This window comes from Cyprinodon variegatus, unplaced genomic scaffold, assembly GCF_000732505.1.
Source record: "Cyprinodon variegatus isolate N-32 unplaced genomic scaffold, C_variegatus-1.0 Scaffold113, whole genome shotgun sequence".
Lineage (NCBI taxonomy): Eukaryota > Metazoa > Chordata > Actinopteri > Cyprinodontiformes > Cyprinodontidae > Cyprinodon > Cyprinodon variegatus.
The window spans coordinates 894,949-921,199 of record NW_015150566.1 but is presented as its reverse complement, the minus strand read 5'-3'; the positions used below and the strand labels follow the sequence as shown (position 1 = coordinate 921,199).

The following is a 26,251-nucleotide window of genomic DNA, read 5'->3' as shown; positions in this document are numbered from 1 at the left end:
GCTCATAAGCTATGGGGGAAAAAAAGGACAGTTTTCTTTTAAAGGGACTTTTTTTTGCCTTTTTTCACCACAGAAAATCTTCAAAAGCTTTTAAAGTTTCCCATTCACATCTATGTTTCCCATTCTCTCCATCAAACCCACTTCCTTACTTATCCACAAAAACCTCACCTACCTCTCAGGTCACACTGAGGATCTGCCCACATTCTTTGGCTAAGCTTTCTAGAGAAGACCTCATTTCACCCACATGTACTGAAAGTGGCACAAGTGGGATAATTTAGCGTCTTGCAATCCTTTGAATTTATTTATTATCTCTCTAACTCAGCCATCTGAAGGGTTTCTCATGACAGACTTTGGGAAGGAGTTTATGGCTCTGGCTGTCATCGCAGGGCTTTAAGTGTCATGACTTTCACAGGCGCATCTTGATGGCACATGGGAGGGATTTTTCTTTTCTTTTTATTTGAATACAGATCACAGTTCAACATGGCAAGCAATAATTTTTCAGTCTCTAGTCAACTTCCCTCGCAAATTCGTCTTCCTGTCAGTTGAAAATGTGCGACTTTAGCTTTGCTCTTGCAAAGCTCTTCAGAAATTTTCCAAACATTTCATTAAAAATACATGTTTCACTTTTTTTGCTTTGAATATGAAAATACCTTTATTAGTTTTGATATATTATACATTTTCTTTATATTTATTAAATCTATATATTAGTTTATTGTATCCCACATCATGTTCTGTCACTTTAAACCCAGTAAATTAAGCCGATGTCTTTGTCGTTTCAAGGTTAAAATATTTCTTATACCGGTAGTTTAAAGTCATGACTGCTTTTGATAGAATGAAAACCTGAAGTATAGTTCTCTATATTTTTACAAATATAACCTTAACCCTGTGAATAGAGCTACAGGTGTTAAAACTGCCTGTTCATATCCTTTATTCTCTCTGCACCTACCACAAAAAAAAAACAACTACCCAGAACCGCTCCTATCAGCACTTTTCTCCTTCCTTTGTACTAAAGTCCAAATGTGCATTAAACTGATAGTGGCGTTTTAAAACAACCTCCTTGAGGCTTGAAAGGTGGTTTGTCCCTATATTCCACCTTGCTTAGTCTTTCTTCTCTTGCTCACTTCTGGATCAGGTTCTGTTGATCCACTAAGCTGCTGTCAGATTGAGGGCCAGCCGTTTGGGCTTGGCCACAGCATTCCTCAGCTGGGCGTTTAGTCTCTCTTCTTGAAGTGTCTATATTAGATGGAAAGGTAGAGAATATTTCACTTGGATGTATTATGATTCCCTTTGGATCCCCTTGCTTTGACTCCAAACATCCAAACTCTTTCCAAATCTGTAATACATTCTTGGAACTAGCGTTTATGTATATTGCAGCGAGATTGAAGCGTTTGGTAGGAAGCTGGGGTGGGATTTAGCTATGGTTAGGGTTAGGAGACCTTTCACATTAAACCACACTCCGACACACACACACTGACCCTCTGAGTGGGCTTTAGAAATTTGTCAGTGATCCCCCATCTAATGACACCCTCAGCTGTGAGCGTTGACCCCCTCCTGCCCTTGAGCCTCCCAGCTCCTTCCCCCACTTTTCCTCATTCCCTAATGAATGCCAACTGAGGAGCTTAGAGAATCCTAAACTGCACAGTCTTCAATCTTCTCACTCTAGCTTCACAAACAATGGCATTCTCATCACCCTTGTGGAGAAAGACATCTTAAGGTTGAATTTAAGCTGCTAATGTATTACCCCCTTTAGCTGATGCATTTTAGTCATGATAAATCACATCAGCAGACTGTTTTCTTTAGGATAAGATTCAAGCAAGACGTGCTGAGTTTAACAGAAAGGTCCTTGTTTTGAGAATTGCTGTTTTTGTCTTTTAATTCAGTAATAAATTTGGAGAAAAATTGAGACTCAATGTGAAAAAAAGCATATATGTTGACCTAGATTAATTTGGTCCATGCCTTTATTACTGTCCTGCCTTGAGTAAATTCAGCAGGAAATTTAGGCCCCGTCCACACGAAGTCAAAATGAACACGAAACGCTAATATTTTCCAGAACGTTTGTTGTAAAGACGGAAACGTAAAATAAATGTGATCGACCACACGATTACATGAAAACACTGCAAAATGTATGCCAGGCCTGTAAGTGGCGCTGTGGTGCCAAAGCAAAAATAGGCGAAAACAGGCAACGAAATGTTGGGCATGCGCAGTAATATTTATACAACAACCAAACCGGAAAACCGGAAAATGGCCCTGCGAGTCCATTTTCATGGTTCAGTCAAATTGAGGTGATGAACTATGTCGTCTATATTGCTCTGTTCTTCCTGGAGATATTCCAGAAGAAGAAGATTCTGTTGTAAGCCCGACAGTTGGGTGAGTAGCATGAGCAGCAACCATTCAACACAGTACGGCGCCATTGTTGTTGTGATACTGTGTCGCGCATGCGTGTTTAGAGGCGACGCTATGACGCATGCGTGTAAGAAAAAAAATGCGGTTAGAGCTTAAAGATGGAAACGCGAAAACGTCGTTTCAAAATCTTCCCACTCTGAAGGCTTAATAAAAAAAAGATCGTTTACAGACCCCCGAAACGCCAGCTTCGTATGGATGAGAGGCTGGTTTGGTGAACAATGTGTGCGTTTAGGCCAGGGTTCGGCTTCGTGTGGACGGGGCCTAAGTTTTTAGAGATACCAGTCTTTCGGGCATCTGAGTCGCAGTACTTCATCCACCTTGCCAACTCTACAGACTGCTGTAACACTGGATTTGTACCTACTTCCTCTCCTAATAAATGCTCTCCCAAATGTGTGTACCTTGTTGCATACTAAATAGGAAATAATGTGAGTCCCAGTGCTGGTTGCAATAGTACGCATATAAAAATGTATAGTGTTGTAAAAAGGAAGCATTCACAGGCAAAAACACTGTAAAATCACCATCAAAACACTGTGGATTCACTTCACTGGCTTTATTATGTGCAGCGACATAACCCTCAGTCAAAGTCTCATACAAACAGGGGGTGAAATGAAAATAATGAGTCGGAAATCCTTGATTCAGCTAGCTAGATCCCTTTAGCAAAAATATTTAGGTTAACCTGAGTTGCTTACATCATTTTTCTAACATTGTGAGTTTTACCAGCAGGGTGAGCAGCAGGTTATAGTCTGAAGGCATCAGCATTTCTTGAAGGAACGTTATTTTTGAAGGAAGAATATTTTTGCAAAATAGTGCAAGCACATTAAAGTTCGCCTGAAAGTAATGCCGCAAGTTAAACTGTGTTGCTGGTTTGTGTTAGGAGGTTTTAGGAATGCACCTGGGCTTCTTCCTCGGCAACCAATTGTTTTATACAACGTCTGTAAAATGGGATGATTTAAAGTCATTTCAAATGAAGGTATAAACTACAGTTGGAGGCTGTTGAAGTTTGAATTTCCTGGAGACATTTTGTTGAGTGAAGGTATACCCAAACTCTTGGAGGATTTGAGTTTGGCTCAGCAGTTCCTCAACAATCCTCACCTCCCCTGTCCCCCTCCCCTGCACAACCCAAAGCCAAATAAAGGCTCTCAGCAGCTTCTGTTTTCCTAATCTGTGAACTCTGACAGAGACACCCTTGCTTAAAAGAAAGATATCTCAACATGGGATGATCTCCTAATGACAGAGAGAAGCTGAAATAACGTTTCCTGGAATGACTGCATGGAGAACACCAGACCACCCTGCCATCTTACACTTTCCTTTCATTCTATAGCCCATTTCTTTGTGGTGCTTTCTTCATTTGCCTTACACCTATTTACCCCCACTCCTCCAATCCTAGCTTTACTAATTGAGATAATAAAAAAAACTCAATTTGTTCCAGGTAATCCCTATGGTTAAAAATAAAAGATAAAATATAGACATGGTCATGGTTCGTGTGTGTGTGTGGTGGTGGTGGATGGGGGGGGCAAAACAACATTTTCATTGCCATTAATCAACAGAGGAATGTTTTAGTGACAGAGAGGCGTCTTAGTTTGAATGTCACTGCACTCTCAGCCGGCATTACATGGACAACTGCTGCAGCAGCCACCCATCATGTGTCTTAGGGGTTTTGGTCCTGAGCTGGGTCACATCTCTCTCTAAACGTAAGGTACCTACCTACCTACCTACCATGGTATGTAGAAGCAGGGAAGTAACCAGAAGATGTCACTGTTGTTTCCATTTTGCCTAAGAGAATAGAAGCTGCTTTTAATATTTCTTCCTGTGCACATTTTATCTTTTTAGGACTAATGAAAGCTATAATGTAAAAAAGATACAAATGTGAAATTGCTGCTGAGGTGCAGAAGTAAATCCAGATCATACATAAATTATATATTGTTTCATTTAAATGAAACAATATAAAAAGTATTTATACTTTATCTTTGACAAGTTGTAATATTTTCATTTAGTCGTTTCTCATTTTCTGTTCCAAGTGAACTGTAATGACTCAAGAAGCACCGCTACCAGATTAAGTAAAACCTTCTTTTGAAATATTTAAACTTAATTTAATCATCAGTTCTGCAAGCTTTCTGAAGGCCTTTTCCATAGGAATGTCTTTGGAAAAAGAGAATGCAAACCAGGAAATTAGGACTAAGCATATTAACCCAAACAGATTATCATTATCTGAATTGTCCTTGCAAATAAAGACTATGTAGAGCCATCTTGAAATGAATAAAATATACTTGGACCTGAGATATGCATAATCTTCAGTTGATCATCTTCATCACAACATTATTTAAGCAAAAAACTGATAAATAATGGGAACAAATAATGGTTTATGGGATTTAAGATTCAGATCCAAGTTATTTAATCAATGAATCTAGGAGAAAAAGAAGCTAAAGTAAAAATGGAAACACCTAATGAAATGCATTGGCATCCATACTTCTTAAAAAGTGTTCACCCTGCAGCTTCTACAGCTTATGTTTCTCATTTAATGAGATATTTTCTTCCCTTGTTTAACATGTTCCTCTTTAAAAAAACACACATTGTTTTGCTAAAACCGATCCTTTCCATTTTAAAGCTCAATCAGTTTTTGCAGATCTGTAACAGTTTAAGTGTTACTAATTTGGCAGTGCTGTGGAGTTAGGCTAGTAATACAGAGCAGATTTCTTTTTGTGTTTGGATAATCTCAGAGAGAACTTTTACCGCTAACTCTAAGCTTTATGTCTATTTTAAAATGCAGACTGTGGTTGATTTAAAGGCATGATGTCTTTCTGTTTAACCTACTAGCTGATCTGCCACATGCACCTCACAGGACCAGACCCCAGAAGAGTCCTCCCATTAAGATGAGCAACACAGGGGCTGTACCATATTTGGTCATTCTAAGACCCACACTGACCAAAGCAGTCCACCTAAGTCAATCCCTCCGTTGTTTTTCCATGTGTTGCTTAATTAAAATTAGTTTTATGGCCTTCCTTACTATTTTACCTCTTTGTCACATTCACTTCTTCTGACATTTATTTATACAGTTTGTTTCCCCCTTAACTAATCCCTACTTTATCTCCTTCATCTCTGTCATGCTCCTAATAATATGTCCTTTCCTTTTAAATCATTACATTTCTTTTTCCTATTTCATTCTTTGAGATATTTTCTGAATATGTTGTAATTGTAGATGCTGGTAAATAGAACCTAACAAGTCACAAAAATCTTTTAGCTCTATGCCAGTGACCTTTCCAGTGGATCTCAGGCCCTTTAGAATGACCACAGTCTGTCTTGTTTATGATGTGCTTTGAGTGATAAACTCTTGTCTGTTTGACCACTTTAACCTCCTCATCCACCAGCACCTCTCTTTGAATAAAAGTGTTATCTAAGCTGGGAAGACCTTTTACTCTCATCATTTACAAGCAGGCGGACCTTTGTCAGTGTTCATCTGTGTGCTCATGAATCTAAATGTTCCAAAAGGTCGTATCCTGTCTTAAATGGATTAGGAATCCTCTTTAAAGAATATTTACATTTGATGATATATGTACAACAGGCTGAAACACAGATTACCACTCTGAGTCTCTTTTTAATACCCTTAACCCCAAACGTTTTTCCAAGGTGCTGCATTAATTTTAATCTGTTAGTTTTTTGGCAAAGAACACATAGTCCAGAAGTATATTTTAATTAAGCTGATGTCCAGAAGCCTAATGTTACCCTGCTTCTTTCATTCAATTACCAGTTTTGATGTGTGTTTAGGTTCACTATTGAACAGCCAACTGTAACTGAAGGCCCTTAAGCAAAACACCACAAAGTGGCACTTACAGACAGATTAGGAGCACTTCAACCACCCTTATTTCCACCCCATGGGACATTTGGGGCCTTATGTATAAAGCACCTTTACGCACAAAGAAATTAGCTGCAATGTTTTACTTACAACTTAAACTCAAATTAAATCATCCCACATGAACTTTTAACCCGCATGACAATTTGCAGCAGCCATACAGTATGTGCTTTATCAATCCCCAATAATGAAATAACGAGCTAAAACTTACCCAAATAAAGCTAATGTGTGTTTATTCAGGTAATTTCTCAAGGAGCAGTAAAGCTGATGTATAATCCATCATTTTTTTATAATTCAAACTTGAGAGATGAAACTAAACTACATTCAGTCTCATGCGACACCAAGAAATGCCTTAAGAAATTATGAAAACATTGTAAGTGGGATATAAACCGTAAATCTCCCTCTGCTTTGGTCTGTAGACATGCATCTGTCTGTGCACCAATGAGCATAAAATCCATATTCATTCTCAAAGCAGCACTTTGTTACAGAATTTTGTGAATCAGCATATTAAATAAAAAAAATATATATACATGATAATTACTTAGATGGAGAAGATGTTTGACAATCACATGCAAAAATGCATTGTGGGTTATAAGGGTGTGTTTTTTCAGAGATCCTGCTGATAGATGATGATGTTGGATAAATTGTTTTACAGTTTAGATTGCCCAGCGTCACAGAGACATACTAAGGAGCCATGCATCTCCATAGCAGTTCAGGATTTAACTATCCCTGTGTGCAATGAGCTTGTTGACAGGTTGGGTGTTTATAAGTCACCCTGAGACATTCCCATTAGAACTGCATCCCTGTGTTGCTCATATCGTGTAACATTTCCTTGAAAAAGTGCTTAAATACATGTTTAATCAGAATTTGAGTTGAGAAGTTGATTTCTAAATGTAGTCAGAGCTTTAACTGCATTCATTCTTATAAGGCGCGATCTGTAAATGTAACTTTTGCTTTTATAAATATATTATTTCAAAGGTGTTCACAGATTTGTGATATGCAAATGTGTCTTATTTGTGGTGGTGCCTTGGTCAGATCAACTCGGTATTTCTTTATTGCTATTATAATATAATAATCATTTATAATTTAGATAACAGTTACTTTGAGAAGAGACATTAAACCAGGCTCAATGTGCGATGGCTAGCTTCTGAGTGTTTTTATTTTTTTTTATTCATTACATTTTTTGACAAAGTCCTACATCATTTAAAACATTAAAAGTACCTCGTTTTTGGGCTGGGCAATTAATTGCATTTGCAATCTAATCGCAATTTAACAAAATGCAGTTGTTAAATCACAGAGGTACTGATTCTTAACAAGAGACAACATATCCCCATTCAACCCTTTAGTTAGTAATTAAATGCTTGAAGCAGGTTTGTCGCCTCACAGAAAGATAGAGAGATTTGCAGCAAGCTTGCAGATCCATGCATGCAAGTAGCAGTCAGCACTTTTTCACACAATGGTTACAGTAAAGTTCTGCAACGATGGACTCTGGGCAAGCAAGTTCTCAAAAACCAAAGGCCTGGGGTGAAATATCTACAAGCTTGGAGTTAAAAAATGGAAATTAAATTGACATTTATGGGAAAAATAATTGCAATTTAGATTTTTGGCAAAATCGCTCAGCCTTACTTCATATGTTTGAGTCGTGACTGCATTCCTAATAGAGACAGCATTAAGCAATTATTGAGCTTAGTGCATCTACATTGTAGTGCATCTACCTACATTGTGCCTTTTTGGACTTCGTATAAACATTGTAGAAAAAATAGCTGACAGATGTTTTTTTTTATTGAGTTGCTGATGCAGCATTGTTGCTTTGACTATTCTAACGTGTATTCTATGCCCTCTGGGTTCTTCATGCTGGTTTGCATGTGTGTTTACATAGGTAGCAAAAACACTTATTAGCCTGCAATGCCAAGCAAATTTGGATGTATGAAGGTAAAAGGTGCTGTGAGACGTATAAGCATGTTTATTTTATATCTGACTTGTTCTGTGATCTGCAAGTTTCAAAATCTCTCCTCCAACTATTAGTATAAAAGCTGGGTGCTCTTTTATGCAGGAGATCCAGTAAAACTGGCTTTAATTTGGGATTTGATGTGTAATTTATAGACAAGCAGAGGTAGACCTGAGTCTTTGCATATGGTGACTCAGGAGGTAGGGGTTTGCTTTGTCGAGGCCCAGGTGGTTGCTGGTTCAATCCGCTCTGTCTCTCTTAGTTGTTTAGTTGTTGTGTCTTTGGGAAAGGCACTCCACCCACCTTGTCTGCTGTTGGTGGTTAAAGGGCTGGTGGTGCCGATTGTATGAAAGCCTGTCTTCTGTCAGTCTGACATAGGGCAACTTTAATGTACAGCATCGTACCACCATCAGTGTGTGAGTGACTGAGTGTTGTGTGCAGGGCTTCGGAGTTCAGAGACTAGATAAAAAAACTAAACATAAAGTTTCACTTATATGACCTAAGGTTTACCCTTAACCAGAACATCATGGAAAGCTAGTGTCCTGCCAACAGTGGAATGAGTTTAATATCAACATGGATGAGAAGCTGCGGACTGAGGGAGAAATTTGCAGCTGCCTGCAGGAACAAGCCAAATTTCTTCAGGAGAAGGTTTTTATAGTCAGAGGAGACTAAGATTGAGCCTTTCGGTCAAATCAAAACTGCTTTTGAAATGGATAAAGCTGAATAATTTTCTTATTCCCACATTTTTTGTTATCTTCAAGTAAAACAGCCTTTTGTAGGATTTAACTTTTAGAATGTTTATTCTTTTTCTATATTATTTAAACTTCTTTGCATAAGCTTTTTTTAAGCTTGTCTATTTTATTCTGTTCTATCGTCTAATTCTATCATGCGTTCTATTATATCATACGGTTTCAAAATTTTATTCAAGCACTTTTTCGTCCTCGTGTGAATTCTTTGTAATGTTCTATTTCCTTCTGCAAATACTTTTTAGCAACTGCATCTTAAATAAACAAAAAAAATAAATAAAAAATCAGATAAACCAAAATGAAGATATATTGATAAAAAAAAAGACGTGTAAATGGTCCAGCCATGATTATGAACTCCAGAAACTTCTGTTCTTGAAACTTATAAAAGCTAACATTCAGTTTAACAAGGTAATATAAAGGTATTGAAAACTATTATTTCTTTGTAGATCTTCAGTGGTAACTTTTGGTTCAACACTACTAATAAACTTATATAGACAATGAAATTAGTACCAATAGAGCTCTGCTGAAAAAAAAAAATGATAAAGATTTATTTCACAGATTGCTACAAAATGACACATTGAATATACTCCTGGTACTTGTTTTCTTTTTGCAGCCATTTCCAAATAACTGATTTCATCCCAATGGACTGGAATGAACTTAAATGTCTTAGAGGACGTTTCATGGAACAGCTGGAACTAAGCTTAAGAAGGATGCAGGATGGGAGCAGGTGAAGGAAAAAAAAATGTTTTATTCAAATATGGAAATTTGAAAACTTAACAAAAACTGAAGCTTAGAGAAACAGAGAAACAGGCTGGAATAAAGACCATCTGCCTCTGAAAGAGAGAACTAAGCCGCATTTTTACTTGCCAGCTTTATTTATTTAAATGCCAGACAGACATTAACAAAAGCAAACACTATCAGATACGAAAATTGGAGTTAAAGGTGCTGGTGAAGATTCTCAGTCATCCAGGTCATTCCAAAAAAGTTCAAAAACAATCCGCTGGACTTTGTTTCCAAGTTTGAAGACGTTTTGCTTTAGAGTCGATTCCTTCCCGCCATCATCGCAACCCCCACCCCCATAAAGGGGAACAGAACACCTCGCCTCTTCAGCAAGGCCAACAATTCCCTCTAACGACCCCCTTTCAGAGGCATAGACAAGTATCAGGTATTGCAGGCTAACAAAGAAACTAAATAATTGCCCATTCCTAAGGGGTGGACCCATTCGTCGGGTTCAATTTGCATGTTTAAGCCAAAACAAGGCGTTGTTTTTGGTCCACTCTTTCTGACAGTTTGAATTGAAAATGTTTCCTGTATGGGAAGCAAAACATCTTCAAACTTGGAATCAAAGTCCATTGTTTTTTAACTTTTTTTGTTGGAGTTAAAGCTAGTGTGTAATTCTAAGTGACATCTAACTGCAGCGAGATGAACTGCTCCCCCCACCGCCTCTCCGCCTCCAACATTACATAGGTTACCATGGTTAAAAAAGGCTTCTGTAACTGTCCACTTCATTTTTCATGTCAAGTGATGATGAGCTTTGTTTGCATAGATACTTTAGTAAATAGTGTCATGGTTTTAAGGTCTTTGGCCCAAATGCAGACACAGAGAACAAAGAGCAGATGTTTATTTAGGCTATACACAGATATGAATTGCTCACTACGTGAGCTGCAGGCGAGGTTCGAAACGTCAGATTTAGGAGCACTGCGGGAGGAAAGAGGAAACTGATTAACACTAGAAGAGTAAGGGAAATCTGCTCTGATGGAACCAGAGTGAATCCAGGAAAGGGGGTCTCTTGTCCAGTTTGGTAACACTAAGGGGGCTAGAGGGGAAGGCCAGAGCAGAATCTGAGCAGCTGGGATTCAGGAACCAGTCCTTAGCGCACAGGGACACGACTGGTCAGATATCCAAAGCACAAAGAACTGAGAGAGACAGGAGAACAGAGTTAGATCTAGGAATCCAAAATGTTTAACTCACAGGAACGAAGAACTGTGGACTGGACAGTGGGCTAGGCATACCCCAATGGTCTACCACTCTGGCGTCCTTTAGCTGACTGAAAACTCATTTTAGCTCCAGGCAGAGCAGCGCCAATGAGCCGCAGGTACGTGGCCACGCCAACCTGTCAACAACAGCCACCTGTGGAAGAGAATCAGCAGAGCACGGAACACAGAATCCTGACAAATACTAATTCATCAGTCTATGTAGTATATAGATTTTATATAGGCCTAACTTGATGCAGGTGTTGGTTTTACCCTATGAGCATGCAATAAACCTAAGTGGGACTTTTGACTGGGACCTTAATTTTCAGAAATGCATAACTATTCTGGAAACCAACTTTAGATCTGCTTTTAATTCCTTTTTTTCCTCTCACAAGACTCCAGGCCAGTTACTATGTTGTATAGCTTTGAAACGAAAGAAAATGTATATTTGAGTTTAAATCTTTTAGCTTATCATGCACTTTTCTTTTACTTGTGATTCTGCCCGTGTGTGTTTTTAAAACCTATTGTTGCTTTACATGTTCTTCATTCGTTTTTAATCATATCTATAGCTATTTTTATAAAAAATACTTTTATAACCAGGTTGAAGTTACTAATCCTTTGATTTTAAATTTTTTAAATGTAATTCCTTTTATGCTACTAGATTTCCTTTAGTTCTTTGAGTGAGTTCATGCAAATAGAGTTTATGTAAAAGAAGTGCAAAATGAAGTATATTACTGTTGGTCACTGAACATTTTCTGACATGGAAGCAACCACAGTCATTCTTTCACCTTGTCTCTCCGATGTAACACCATTCCCCTCCAACACCCAAGCTGAGCTTGAGAACTCGGGCCAAATGGCTCTGCTTATGTACTTGAGGATGAAGAGTGGTCCCATTTACCAGGCCACTTGCTTCTTTATTGGGGGTTGCTGGCTTTGGACCCCTTGCAGTAGAAAAGAACTTCTTTCTTTTTTTCTTCTTTTTTTCAGTTTGGACTTCAATCCCTTAAAGCCCTGACTGAAGTTGATACAGAAGCAGCCTTTTGTTGTACCATGATGAAAAGGGATGCAGTAGTAAAAGAGAGTGTGGGGGGATAAGGCGGTGGCTGTGATTCGTTGTAATTTAATAAACACCAAAGACCATTGGAGGACCTTCTCCACTCCTCAGCTGTTTTAGTGAAACAGGTTCTTCCAAGTTTGACTCCCAGGGACAAAGACGGGGGATTAGTGAAGGAAAAGCTTTAGGCGATCATAAATCTCTTTCTTTGCCCCACAGCTTTTTTCTCTTTGCACCTCCCAAAAAGATTTGGGTGGTGCAAGGAGGCCACTCAGTTTCACAAGGACTGAGTGGCCTCTATTCTATCAGTGAGCATTTCAACGCCCGTATATGTCTAGATCTATAGCATTAAAGGCTTAAATGGAACCATAGCCTTAATTCTCCTGATATGAAGAATAGTCTTTAATAATCAGCACTTTTGGGGATTTTTTGGTTCAGCGGATGAAGATAATGCTGACTTCTTAGTGGTTGATATGCTCAAAAAGTGTGTTGCAGTGGTCCATTCCTAGTAGAAAAGCATTTAGAAATAAAAAAAAAAACACGTTTATATTTGATACACTCATGTTATTTATGTTATTTACACTTAGTCACCTTTCTGAAACCCTTTTACATTAGCACTTGTTCAGTGTTAGCATTCTTGGTAGAGGGCTTCTGGAAACGGAACTCATGTACAGTATGTAGACACTTTCTGATACCCATTTTATTATGTGACCATAGATCAGCTCAGCTCTTGGATGGACATCTCCCTCTACCAATTGCATCACAAAAATGTTGAATCAGGGGCTTGTAACACAATCTGTGAAGGACCTAGTGGAAATAATAAAAAAACTGGATGAAAAGACTTATAGCTTTCTTGTCATTGCATGTCCTCAAAGAATGTTTCTAAATATTTTAAAGATTTAAAGGTTTAGTGAAAAATGTTCTTTTTCCAGGTGGATCATCAAAATAAGTGGTCAATCATTCAGGTGATAAGTTTACGTAAAGTCCTATGTGCTCATCCCCATTTTCACCTACCAGTGGTGAGTCTGACATAGTGAAAATTGCAAATCAGCTTTTGGAAAGTAAGCTTGTATGAGCGATGCAAACTGCAACTTTTAAACGGAGCGTGCACGAGGAAAAATGAGCGTGCGCATGCTCTTGCATTAGTTTAATAGGCATTCCCTCTCAGGAGCAGGTACAGGGTTGTGTATGTGCAATTTTTCTTTAAAGTCTGGAGGGCAGGTCTTTGAAAACAAGTGCGAAAATCCTCCACTATACCTTTTAAGCTATGATTACAAAAATTCATTTTTATTTATGGCTGGGTAATTTTGATGAAAAAAAATTTGTTTTTCTTGGCATTGGATTTCCTGTGCTAATATTAAATGTAGGCATTTACTGTACAATGATCCGTCAACATGAAGTTAATACCCATAACTGTGGAAGGTACTCTTGTTCTCTTTTGTCAAAACTTTCCCTTTCAGCCAAGGTTTGACCAGAGTCACGCACAGTTCACAGCTTTGCAGTCCCACGTGGAGATTATTAGGGTGACTTCTGCCATGCTTTTCAAGCTTGACCAGAATGTGGGGGCTGGTTTGACCTGAATAGGAGAACTGAATGAGAAAGCGACATTGAAATTCAAGATGCAGTAACTTGCAGCCTCTAATGTCTCTCTTTAAATGGTCACTTCCTTTCACTTGGGGCCCTCATTTAACTGTCTGATCCTTTGACATGCTTTTAGTCAATGAAAACACTGGTGTTGTCTGGTACTAAAGATTCATTGTAGGATTCTTTATAAGGGCAAGTTTAACTTGTCTTTGTTTAATATTGTAGAACAGTGTCACTTTCTATCTTATATCCTGTTATGGTAAAAATATGCTTGTGAGATTGACCTCACTGCCTGTTTCTGTCTCTTACAGGAAGGACCGGAGTGAAGGGTCACTGATCTCAGACAATCTCCTTTCACTGACTGACAGTAACACACACAAGGGAAATACACTTAGACACATCCGTCCAGAGCAGCATAATAGCTCAGCATTCCGCACAGTGTTGTGGACACATATCAAGTCAGAACCTTGCAGAAATCAACACAGGCCCTTTAAGCAGGATGAGGGAACCTCTGAGGTGCCTGCTGGGCCTGTTTCTCCTCCTAAATTCAGCCTCCACCCACACTGCCAGCAATCCATTTGCAGGCCAGCAAAACTCCTTAGACCCTTGCTATGATGAGAGCGGAGCTGCCCGACGATGCATCCCGGAGTTTATAAATGCTGCCTTTGGCAAGGAGGTGACTGTGTCCAGTGTCTGTGGTCGACCTCCGTCACGCTCCTGCAGTGTTGTTGAGCGCAGCGACGAGCGGCCCTCTGTGCGTGCATGCCAAATTTGTGATGCATCTGACCCAAGGCGTGCTCACCCTGCCTCCTACCTTACCGACCTCAACTCTGCACACAACCTCACCTGCTGGCAGTCAGAGAATCTAAACACATCACCACACAATGTGACTCTCACTCTCTCTTTGGGAAAGAAGTTTGAAATCACTTATGTGAGTCTGCAGTTCTGCTCTCCACGACCTGAGTCCCTGGCCATATACAAGAGCATGGATTATGGGAAGACCTGGATGCCCTATCAGTTTTACTCTTCACAGTGCAGACGCATGTACAACAGGCCCAACAAAGCAACCATTACTAAACAAAATGAGCAGGAGGCCTTGTGCACAGATGGGCACACTGAAATGTACCCACTTTCTGGAGGACTGATTGCTTTCAGCACTCTGGATGGAAGACCCTCTGGGAAAGACTTCGACAACAGCCCTGTCCTTCAGGACTGGGTCACAGTCACTGATATTCGTGTGGTCTTCAGTCGACCTCAGCTTCCCAGGGAACTTGTACTGGGCTCAGGAAGCAACACTGGAGGAAGGGACGACGACCCAATGGCTGTAACTTCAACATTACCTACATATTTCTATGCAGCAGGAGACTTCCAGGTGGGTGGAAGGTGTAAATGCAATGGACATGCCTCGCGTTGTCTAAAAGACAAAGAAGGAAAGCTGGTGTGTGACTGCAAGCACAACACAGAAGGGCCTGAATGTGATCGGTGCAAGCCCTTTCACTACGACCGACCATGGCAGAGGGCCAATGCCCGGGAGGCCAATGAGTGTCTGCGTGAGTCCTTCTCTTTCTCTACCATTATTATTCAAGTAGATAACACTTCCTATGTTGCTGTCTGATCTAGCTTTGAAATATTTTGAGCAATTTTGGTATTTACACTTTTTGGATGGATAACTTTTTGCAAATCATTTTGAAATTTTTTTGTAGCTAATTTTTATGAACATATAATACCGACAACGCAAATCCAGGTTCATTGATTTGAACTGTATTGTATTGAGAAGCAAGATGGTCAGATAATGTTGAGGCTTTGCAAGGAAAGTTGTTGAAAGTGTGTATGGATATATTGTTTCACAAGAACTTAGTAGATCAACATTTGTTTCTTTAAATGAAAACTTCTACACAAATTTAGTTTGGAACTTTCACAATGTGTTTGGTGATAAACCTTTTGTCTAAGTGTTTCTTAGACAGTCTGGAAAAATACGGACAAGGACTGAATTTGATTTAATCCAGATCTGGATAAGAAAATATAATGGGTTAAGAAAAAATATTTGCATTTCCAGACTTCACTCTCTAGTTAATCCATTCACTCATCCATCAATATCATCATTTTTACAGGAGATTGTATTTTAAGCCTGACATTGTATATATCAGCCATATATTCATAGTAAACTTTTTGTGGGGCCACAAAGGCCTGAACATTTTTATAGTTCCTTAGTTTTTCATCTTACATTTGCATTTAATTTTCAAGGATAAATAAACCTTCTGGTTTGTTTTTACTAGAGGAAAAAATTACACCACAAGTAAGTTTAAAAAAAAAAAAAAAGTTTTGCATACTTAGCGCTCTGCAACAATCAAGACCATCCAAGTGGGTCATTTTTCTTGACCTTGTAAAAGCAATCCGCTGACCAAAAAAAAAAGCATTTTGAGCAGAAAAACTTGAAAGCTGATTATATTGCATCTGATTAAAGATAAAATCACAACAGGCTTAAAACAATGTACTGGCTGTGTTAAAGTTTTGGATGTGTTTCAGTTTTGTATTTATTCCTTTAAGATAAACGGACACAGATTGAGCTTAAACTGGGCCAGTTTTGCTTGTCATAGGAATTTGTTAGCATAGGAAAATAAAACCATATTAGAAACCTCTGTCCCCATTTTAAACTTTGCTCACTGAAATGAAATTACACCCAGAGAGAGGAAAAAAAAAACACAGTGTATTTTTCTAACATGTTGTAATTACCCGGTGAGCTGGCCTGAGGTCATATTTAGCACTGAACAGTGCCAGATTTGTTTAAAGGGGACCAAGAGTGACAGAGCCAAAGAGGTAAGGTAATTTTAGACTTACTACAGCCAATGTATCCATCCTTTCCTCAGCAGATACTCTGAAATCTCTAATGCCAATTCCACTTTGGCTTCAGATGGGTCTTTAAAACTTTTTTTTATTTAAATGCAAATGGTGCAAACACACAAACCCACACACACACACACCTCAACCCCTTCAATAATATCCTGTCAATTCCTCAGTGAGCTTTCTCTCGTACGCACACCCTCCTGCAAATGTCACATAGCTGCTTCTGAAGTGTAGTACCTGCTTCCCATAAATCTGTTTGGTGCGGGATTGAAATGTAACTTCCATTCAGAATTTCTGGACAAAACAACCGGACTCTGCTGGCCAACTTCTATGACCTCATCCCTCTACTGAGGCAGCATGGTTAAAGCCTGTTTGCTGGTTGCACGCTATACCTGCTCATGCATTCAAACATGCCAAACAGCTTTCCCCACTTGTCTGGGATTTTAAGTTCAAGTTCAAGTTTTTGAATTTCAATTTAATTGTGTTAAGAATGTCCATAAATTAGCAGGGAGTCCTAAATATGCTCTGTCTTTGTTTTACAACTGTGCACCTTCCTGAGAGCTGTTAGTATTTAGACTGGTAATGTCTTCTAACCATATAAGGAAGCACTTCCTGTTTCAGAGGGTATGACTCAGAAGCTGTTTTGCAAGATAAATTCACTTATGCATATGGGAAAACAATGGAAAACCTGTTGTTTTTTTAATCTTAAATATAATTAAGATTTTCAGGTTTTCTGCTTCTAAAATATTATAATTGCTCTTTTAGCTCACATGGAATCAGTCTGTTAGTAAAACAGGCTTAGAATAGAGTGCTGTCAAATTTTTGCTCCATTACTTAGATGGTTAGTTGTTTTAAAAAAGCATTTTTAATGCATTTTGCAAACACCTTTTTGCATTTTACCTCCAGCCCTCATTTGTCTGTATGTTTTTTTTTTTACTGCAAACAAAAAAAGAGCTTCCACTAACTGGTTCTATAGGTTTCTTAAATGTTTGACAAATCCTGCACCAGGATAACTGTCCACTATCATTTTAAGCTCATAAACTGTCTCCTGACGCAATCCATGAACACATATCACTATCTGCCGCCTACATCGCTATGAATCGTCCCTCAAGACACAGGTTTACAAATCCCCGCTGAAGTAGTTGAAGACGGCAGCCTCATAAATGACTGTGTGTGTTTTCATTGAGGGAGACATAGTGGAAAAAGCTGTGATTTATCTCTCTGGAGCCTGGGAGACAGAATGAGGAAACAGATGGATAAGAGCAATTTGGCTTCTGGCTATGATGGAGAGCTGGCTATTCTGTTGGCACAGTTGAAGTTATAATGTAAATACTTTATGTTGATTTTAAAAATCCAGACACTATATCATTGCTTAAAAGAGCCAAATTTGATGTAAAAGATGCAGAGGCTTTTTATGGAGTTGAGGACAATATGAAATTATGAACAGATGAATGCTTACGCGGTAGCTCTATGCAGTTGGCTGTGTCTGTACCTATCTTGACCCTTCTTGGCTTTGGCACCGAACTGTTCTGTTCTGCAGAGCTTCCTCTACCTCATTTCTTTCTGCAACGACAGGAAGTCCAGAATACTGCTCTGGGACTCTACAAGCTCAAGGCCAGACACCATCCATCCCTAATTTACCAACTAAGCCAGGTCTGTTTCCAGTGTTGCACTAGACACACTGGTATGCATTCATGGCAAAAATAAAAAAGGTAACATGAAGGCTGTTAAATTCCCTTTTCGGCTGATGTGCCAAAAGTGTAGGTGAGCCATGGTTGGCGGAAGAGCCAAGGGTTACTATGTAGCAGTGTTTGGGTGTGGTGCTGAATATTTTGAACAGGAAATTTGACATCTTGAGTAAATTAGATGCATTTCTGTTTTTCTGCATATTGATTGCAGTTTTCTTTGAGTGCAGATCAATTAAAAATTGGGTCTAATCCTAAAGAAGGGAAAATAGGTTTTGAGCACATCAATGTTTTCCTGAGTTAGTACATTTCTGACGAGTCTATAGCAGGTCAGATTTTGGGAGGGAATCCAAATAGCTCAATAAGTCAATACACTATATATGCATTAAAGCGGATTTGGACACGGAAGGGGATTGAAAATGCTAAAAGAAATATATACTTGTGGCTTATTAGAAAAGCCTTCCTTAGTAATGGTTGCTTGTATAGGTGAATGTTTGATACTTTGCTGTGTGTTTGGGATCATGTCTCTGAAAATAAATCTACCATAATCTTATCTTCAGTCTGATCAAGAATCTCCTAGTATATTTCTATATTTATTCTTCATTCCTTATCAGAGTTATGTTAGACCTATGTGTTACAATAGACCACACACGGTCACATTCCCCACAAGAAGACGTTGCTGTGGTTTTGAGGTGCTATTGCTCCAAACATGATGTTTGTCATGACTTTCAAATTCTTCTACATGATCCAAGTTATTAATCTTCCTGTGGAGTCATCACCAGCAAGCATTAAGAGGCCAAATGGTGGGTTACATTTATTTTCCTGAGAATACTGTACCTCCAACTGTCTATTTAAGTTCTCAGCTACTTGCCCCTTGGCCCTTGAACAACTTCTTTAGGTTTACTTTTTACTCTGCTCTTAGAAATCTTAGGAATAATTCGAAAAGGAAACACTCAGTGGAAGGATATGTTAAGAATACGTCTTTTTTTTTCGTTTCAGGAAAATGAGTTCAACAGTACGTACTTCAGTGCAGAGAAGATTATAAGTAGGGAGACTAGTTCGTCTGTAACACTTTTTCACTTTTCTTTTACCCATCAGGAACATACTTGTTTGACCCCTTTGGTAGTAGATAACCTCTCTTCTCAATTACATCATTTAGGTGTAAACCATGTGGCATTAATTATTTGTTAGGAAGTTATTTTGCTGTAAAAAGAAACTGTTGTTTTTTTCCTCAGCTTTATGTGAATTTTTGCGTCTTCTTTACTGCAGGCCTGATCCTCAAGGATTCCAAAAAAGGCGTGCTAAAATTCACTTGCAACTTTTTCTGCTTAGTAAGTGGGCATGTTGGGGGTGAGCTACAATGATTGCTGTGCAAATATCAAGATGTGCAAACTGGTTTGGTTCTGGTAATTAAAAAGAGCAGATCACATGTTCTACCAATAGAGTGGCTATAAAAGAAAGATGAGGTTCAAACCCATATTGATTGTTTAGCAGAAAGCCAACATGACAAGCAAAGAATATTATACATTTATTTTAAAATTTTTAATTGCATGAAAATATGCAGCTATAAAAAATTTGGCAGCTATAAAAACGTCTGATAGCACTTGAGTAAAACCAATGTAATATACAGTTGTTATTTTTCTCACTGTTCATCAGATCATATTATCAAATGCTGAAAACTACACCCACTAGTTTTTTGATAATTAATACCTGATATATGGTGGATGCTATAACATCGTGTTTGTAACGGATAAGGAAACAATGACATTCAATCTTTAGTACCAGAAGAATTATAAAGTTATCACATTACAAGTGTGTTCAAGCATTCTGTGGGTGTTTTGGTAGAAAATGTTATTTACTAGTATTGACAGCTTAATAGGGGAACATAGTGATCCAGCAGCTGCAGATGTGTCACAGGTAAAAAGCCTGCCAGGAGCAGTTAGTCCAGAACATGGCTTAAATTAAGCTTGCAATCTCTATTGAAGAGGTCCAAACACAGAGGAACCACAGAACTAAATCTCTTTCTTCACCATCCTCACTGGCAGGTGGCAGATGGTTATTCCATGCTGATTAGACTTTCAAAATAGCCTTCCCCCCTCAAAGTCTCAAGGGCAAGCAGGGGTCAAGCCCATGCTGCAGTCATACAGCAGATTTGTCAGCATGCTTTTTACACCTGGGGATTCATAAATCTGACAGACTCAACTGGCACTGTTTGGGTAACATGAGCATTTACAGTATTCATCATTTCATGGAGAGTAGTAGGATTTGAATGTTTTTATTTCCTGGTTTTAAGTAAAAAAACATAACCTTATACAGATGGGAATAACCCAGAAGATTCAATTATTTAGCAAATGGCTTCAATCCAAGACATGAGTCATGAAAAAGCACTATGGCAGGAGAAGAAAATAAAAAAAGCCTGATGTTCTTCATTTTAGCAGCAATAATATGCATTTATGTGACTTAAAGGTATTAATCTGGCTTTTTAAAGTGGTGTTTTTGGTCCTGAAGCAAGAAGGCATCAATCCTCAGAGCCAAGGATGGAAATTAAGGTTATGTTCAAACAACAGGTCCGGATGGTCAGTTTTGATTTTTTTGTTGAAGAAATGTGTTTTTTAGACTGCTACGTAAATATGTGACACCAATCTGAAAGTTCCGCAGCCCCAAAACGACCCACAGATGCAGAGGACCATCTAAACGTCACACTGCAGCTGTATCACTGTTTATGGAAGTAAATACAGATGTTGGCATCTCATAGTTATCATAATTGATCTATTATGATCACATACTAACAAGATGAAGAAAGGTAAGATGGAGCCTGGGCGATAATGTTAAGGTCTGATGAAATGCAACATGACAGCAGATGCTTTATCAAACTATTTGATATGTAGCCAAATCAGATTTTTATTGAGGCAAACAAGAGCAGAGTTGCGGTATTCTAACTGCCATGAAAAAGTTGGACATGAGTCTCAAAAGTGCAAAAAAAAAAGTATTTAAATCCTATTTGCCTGCAGTTGGAACGTAGCCTTAGACTCAAGTTGTAAATAACTGATATCCCCTTAAAACTTCTATACTTTATACTAACGACTGGTTGCAATGGTAACTTTATCCTGGTAGATCGTAGTGTTCCCTGACAGCATCAATTAGCAAAAGAGGTTGACTGGTTTTCCAAGTTCATCTGTTTTTATTTAATCCTGACCAGGAGTTTACAGTAAACTTCAACTGCGACAGAAATGTGCAATCTCTCCTGTGGATTTAAGGGCAGTTACTTTCAGTGATTCACAACAAGCTGGTAATTTTTTTATGATAATGACCATAATGGGCTCTCCTAATTGAAACTGTTTATCAAATGACATTAATTTGGTCAATTCAAAACTATTCCTGCAGTTCTGAATAACTATATTTATTTTGTAATGTTTTATATGCTACTAAACATCTAAGCTGTTTAGTCTTAAAACTGTTATAGTGGTGTAAAATTTAAAGAAAATAGCTAGTTTAGGAACACTGTGTCTAATTGATTTTTACACTGTCATGCTTTCAAATCCATCCATCTATATTCTGGACTGAAGGATTAGTGGATGCAAGAAGTTAAGTAAGTCCCCTTTCTTAAAAATAGGGGAGAAAGCCCTTGCTTTATTATCCCAGTTTTTAGCCCCATGTAGCATTGATTGCATTTATTTGTTTGTTTTAATGTCGGTTTTAAATACATTGATCCATCCTTTGGTGATTGGAACGGTACACATCGCATGTTCTGCCAAGGGACACACAATGATACACACAATTTCATACCTTAAGGACAATTTGGAGATACGAAAGAACAATTTTGAATGTAGGAAGGAGCTAAAGTAGGACCTACCTTAGGATAATCTATACAAACACTCAGTGAACATGCAAGGTTTGAGCAGAAAAAGGCAAGTAGCTGAACTCAGCACCTTGAAAATAAACATTTCTAACAACAGCTTTACTGTATGCAAGCAGTAATCTGAAAGTTAAGCAAAAAATCATGGCTGAAATGTAGTCGCACTCTCTTTCACCTCAGAATTGGTCCAGCACTTGGTCTGCCACTCTCACTTTTACAGCCATTTAGAAGAATGAGAAAGGAACATTGAGATGTCTCGTGTCAGTGCTCCATGTTTCCCAACCAATCAAATAAAATGCAGTAGTAAACCTATTTCACTACTTTGAACACAACTGCTTAGAACTACCTGCATGGAGAAGTGATGTGAACACACCGGTATTTGCTTCAACCTCTCAGACCAGCTAATCTGTGTTTAAACTAACTGAAGATGTCAAGAGGGTTCACTACTTCAGTTCATTTTTAAATGCTTAAAACATTTTCACAGACTCGTACTACAAAACTCATAATTTTTTTTTCTCCCATTAGGGTCTGATCTTCAAAGATTCAATTAGAACATTTTATTAAGGAGCACTAATTTGCTTATGCAAAGAAATAAATGAAAATGTGTATGCAATTAGTGGGCATGTTGCAGGTGATCTAAAAGGTGCAGAGTGACTCTAAAAAAAAGATGTTTAACGCCATGCAGTCGAAGGTATTAATAAGATAAATAAAAATGATAATAATGAATATTAGTTTTTTATGCATTTTACATACATGTATCTCAGATGCTATAAAGAATAATAAAAAAAAGATTTTTAAAAGATGAAAATCCTAGAAATTAAAGTAAAAAGATTAAGTAGCAAAAATAACTCCCACTCTGCAGGATCTTTTTTTTTTTTAAAGACGTTACAGTGTTTAAGTTCAATTATGGTGTACTTCATTGTTTCTTTAGCTGCATAAAGATTGTTTGCATCCCAACTATCTTCTGCAATAACCTGTCCTTTCTCTTTTTTTCTATAGTCTGACTCTTTCTCTTGTCTGTTTTTGCACCTCTTTATCTCCTCCTTTCCACATGATTGAAGACCATTATGTGTGTGAGATTGCCTGTCTTTCAAATGTCCTAAATATATACAGAAAATCTCTAATGAAGGCAAACATGCTTAAAAAGTTGAACCTCATGTTCTGCTAATTTTAAAACTACAATTTGCATCTGTTTAGTAGATCAGTTTTGCACCTGCTATTAGATTTGCAGATCATTTTATATATACTCAAATCTTTTGAAGATCAGGCCCTTGGAGGCCTTATACAGAGAAAAAGTCTAAGATATTTTACAAAAAGCAGGACTAAAATGATCCCTTTGGAGATATGAGTTTGGATAAACTTTAAATAGGGATTCTAGGCAAAATCTAATTTGATCTTTTTCCTTGGTATTTGAATGTTTGTGTGGCAAATGAAGTTAACATGAGGTAATACATGGAAAGGCACAATGAAGTCATCAAACATAAGGTGCGTGTGAACTGGTTTTAAATGGGGGTCTTTCTGTGAAGAAGGCTTTAGGGTTTAACTATGATTGGCTAGAACTCCAGCTTTGCTGTTTAACTTTATTCTCCCTGTCAGTGTTTCAGCTTTGGTCCTTCGCCAGCCTAAAGGGGGTTGATGTGATTTGATTTTTGAAAAACCACCCAGAAAGGCCTTTCTTGAAGAAAAAAAATGGAACACAATTGTTAAAGACAGCAAAGAGTCAAATATCAGAAATAATGCATAGGAGCCCCGTGTGTCTCTGCGTGTGCAGATACGTGTGTGAGAGCCACATGTAATCTAGTTGTGCTTTTTAGTACTTCATCCGAGTGCCAAAGCAAAGTGGGGAAGCTACAGACTGTGCCCTCCCTGCTTTCTCAGACCCGAACCAGTTCCCTCTCACAGATGGTAGTAATCACCTCCTAAGGTGCCCGTCACTGTTGGGACTTTTGACAAAGACTAAATCTTTGCCCAGGGATGTTTCTTCTCTGCTGTTACTTATTTTACCCTTTTTTTTTTCCTTTTTGATACAAGGCATTAAGTTCTTAGTGTTTTTGTAACATAATTTATATGCTGTTGCAAACTCCTTCCATTTATTGCAGGAGAAAATGTGTCTTTTGGCTGCCCCTCAGTTTTTCTGGTTGCAGCCTGAATTAGAGACTATTAGGGTAAAATAAAGTGTCTTTTAAAAGTATTTACACACCTTGAACCTTTGCATTTAATGTCAAGTTACAGCAACATATTGTGACAGATTTTTTTAAATGTAATGTTAAAGACCAACACAAAAAAGTGCATAGTTTTAAACTGGAAATTGTTCTTTAAAAAGTGCCGTTTGTGTTTATAATCAGCAGAATCGGCTGAAATAAAATCTTTTCTGCAGATATAGGCCTACAGTATAATACTACCATAGAGGAGTACACTCTTAACAGTGGGAAAAGATTAGACAGTGGAGCTTGATTGTGATTTAATTTGCATTGATGCTCCTGAACGAAACAGGTTTAACAAAAGTTTTGCCTCGAAGCATTTGCTGCTGACCAGATGAAGCTGGTGCATAGTATTTGGTGTGTATTTAAGGTGTGTATATGACATCGCCAGTACCTGTTTTCAAATTCTCCAATCTGAGCCGTTAATCCCTGCAGCTCCTCCTGAGTTACTGTGGGACTCTTGGCCACTTCTTTGATTAATTGTAATTTTAAACTATTGATTGAACAGTGGTCTGTGTGATTTAAAAGTTAGGCATATTGTTTTAGAACCTAACCCTGATTAAAGGCACATAGTTATGTTACATACGTATACCAAAAAGCCGAAGCCCAATAGATCAGATATTCCAAAGTGTCTGTCCTGATGGCGTTCTATAGTTTGGTGTGCCTAAATTGAACATCGGCATCAGGTGCATTGAGCTGACATAAACAGACATGGTGCCATCTACCTGCAGTACTTCTGAACTGCCAGAAAGCCTGATGGTGGCTGTTGATGCAGCTACTAAATAATTCCTGACTCAAGCCGACTGTCCTGTAATGTATCATAGAAAACCAACAGCACAGAGGACAGGACTTTAAAGCATTGCTAACCCTAGTAGAACTTTTAGCAAGGACAGGTACGTACTTGCATGTCTATCAACTTTACGGTGACATCAGAATGCGTCCAGAGCTTTAGCTCCAGCTTAAGTGTACACCAACCATCATACTGTTTTCCCAGCACAATTCCACTTTCGTCCCTCTTCGAATCAAATATCACCTTAAACATTTCACACTTTTTTTTGGACTTTCCTTTTTTTTTGCAACTACATTTGGAGTTCTACACTTACTCGGCTCAATCGCTTCAGCTTGTTGACTGATTGCCTGCATGCATGTAAATTTACACAGTAAGGCTAAAATTTCTAACACATTTGAGCAAAAACAAAGCTTAAAAGAAAAACAAAAAAACACATACTACACCAGCAGAATGCCATAAAAACTTCTTATGCAATCAGAGTGAGTTACTGGTGTAGAAATTTAGAAGATTTTGGTTTGACTTTTAAAACTGTTTCCCACTGATTTGTGTTCTTCGGTTTCTGTAAGGTTGTTGCTGTTCAGTTATCTTTATCAAACTTCTAAGGCCTTCACAAAACAGTTGGATTTATACTCAAATAAAAAACAGATGGACTGTTTTTCCTAATCAGGTTACCAATAAGAGCAGTGGGTTGCACTGGAGTTTCTTTAGGGCTATCAAAGTAAAGGGGAATAAAACCTGCAAGGACTTTGACTAATGTTGTAAATAGTATATTATTTTGGTTACATTTGGCTTTTTACATTAACAAATTTCGCTGGGCGATACATCATCTCAGACATTATTGCAATAAAGGATAATAAAGTCATTTGGTTTGAATCTAAAGTGCTCACACACATCTGTCAGGTTCAGCTTTGAATCTTCTTGCTTTCTTCTCCTCAGTTAAAAGGATCTTTTGCAATACTTGGCACACTTAAGCCGGACTGGACAATATTGCCAAATCTTATAGCACAATATATTTCCTAATTTCTGCTGATATAAGTTCAATATCATTATAAACATGAAAGCCACATAATAATCCCAACAGATGCCTGATCAATTCTGGGAAATGTATTTTCCCATGTCTATAATGCTCATCCAATACAACATATTAGAAATAATTGTTAATAAACACATCTGACAGTTTGTATTTGGAGCTATTATGTCAACAGATTAAATTCTTGCCTCTTCTTTTTTTGGCAAGCACCCCTAAGCTTCAACGTCTGTGTTCACAAATCCCTATAATAAATTAATCTGAAACATCTAGCTTTTGATACACTTTTATCA

At 38.1% G+C, this 26,251-nt stretch overlaps 1 protein-coding gene across 1 annotated transcript in view; it reads left to right on the top strand.

Annotated features, from left to right (window-relative positions):
• LOC107085022 (netrin-3-like) overlaps nucleotides 1–26,251 on the top strand; it is a 65,012-nt gene that overhangs the window by 6,374 nt on the left and 32,387 nt on the right. Inside the window, exon 2 of the mRNA XM_015375145.1 lies at nucleotides 13,867–15,105. Within this exon, the coding sequence (XP_015230631.1) occupies nucleotides 14,055–15,105 (1,051 nt within the window). The 5' untranslated portion in view covers nucleotides 13,867–14,054. The remainder of the gene's footprint in view (nucleotides 1–13,866; nucleotides 15,106–26,251) is intronic.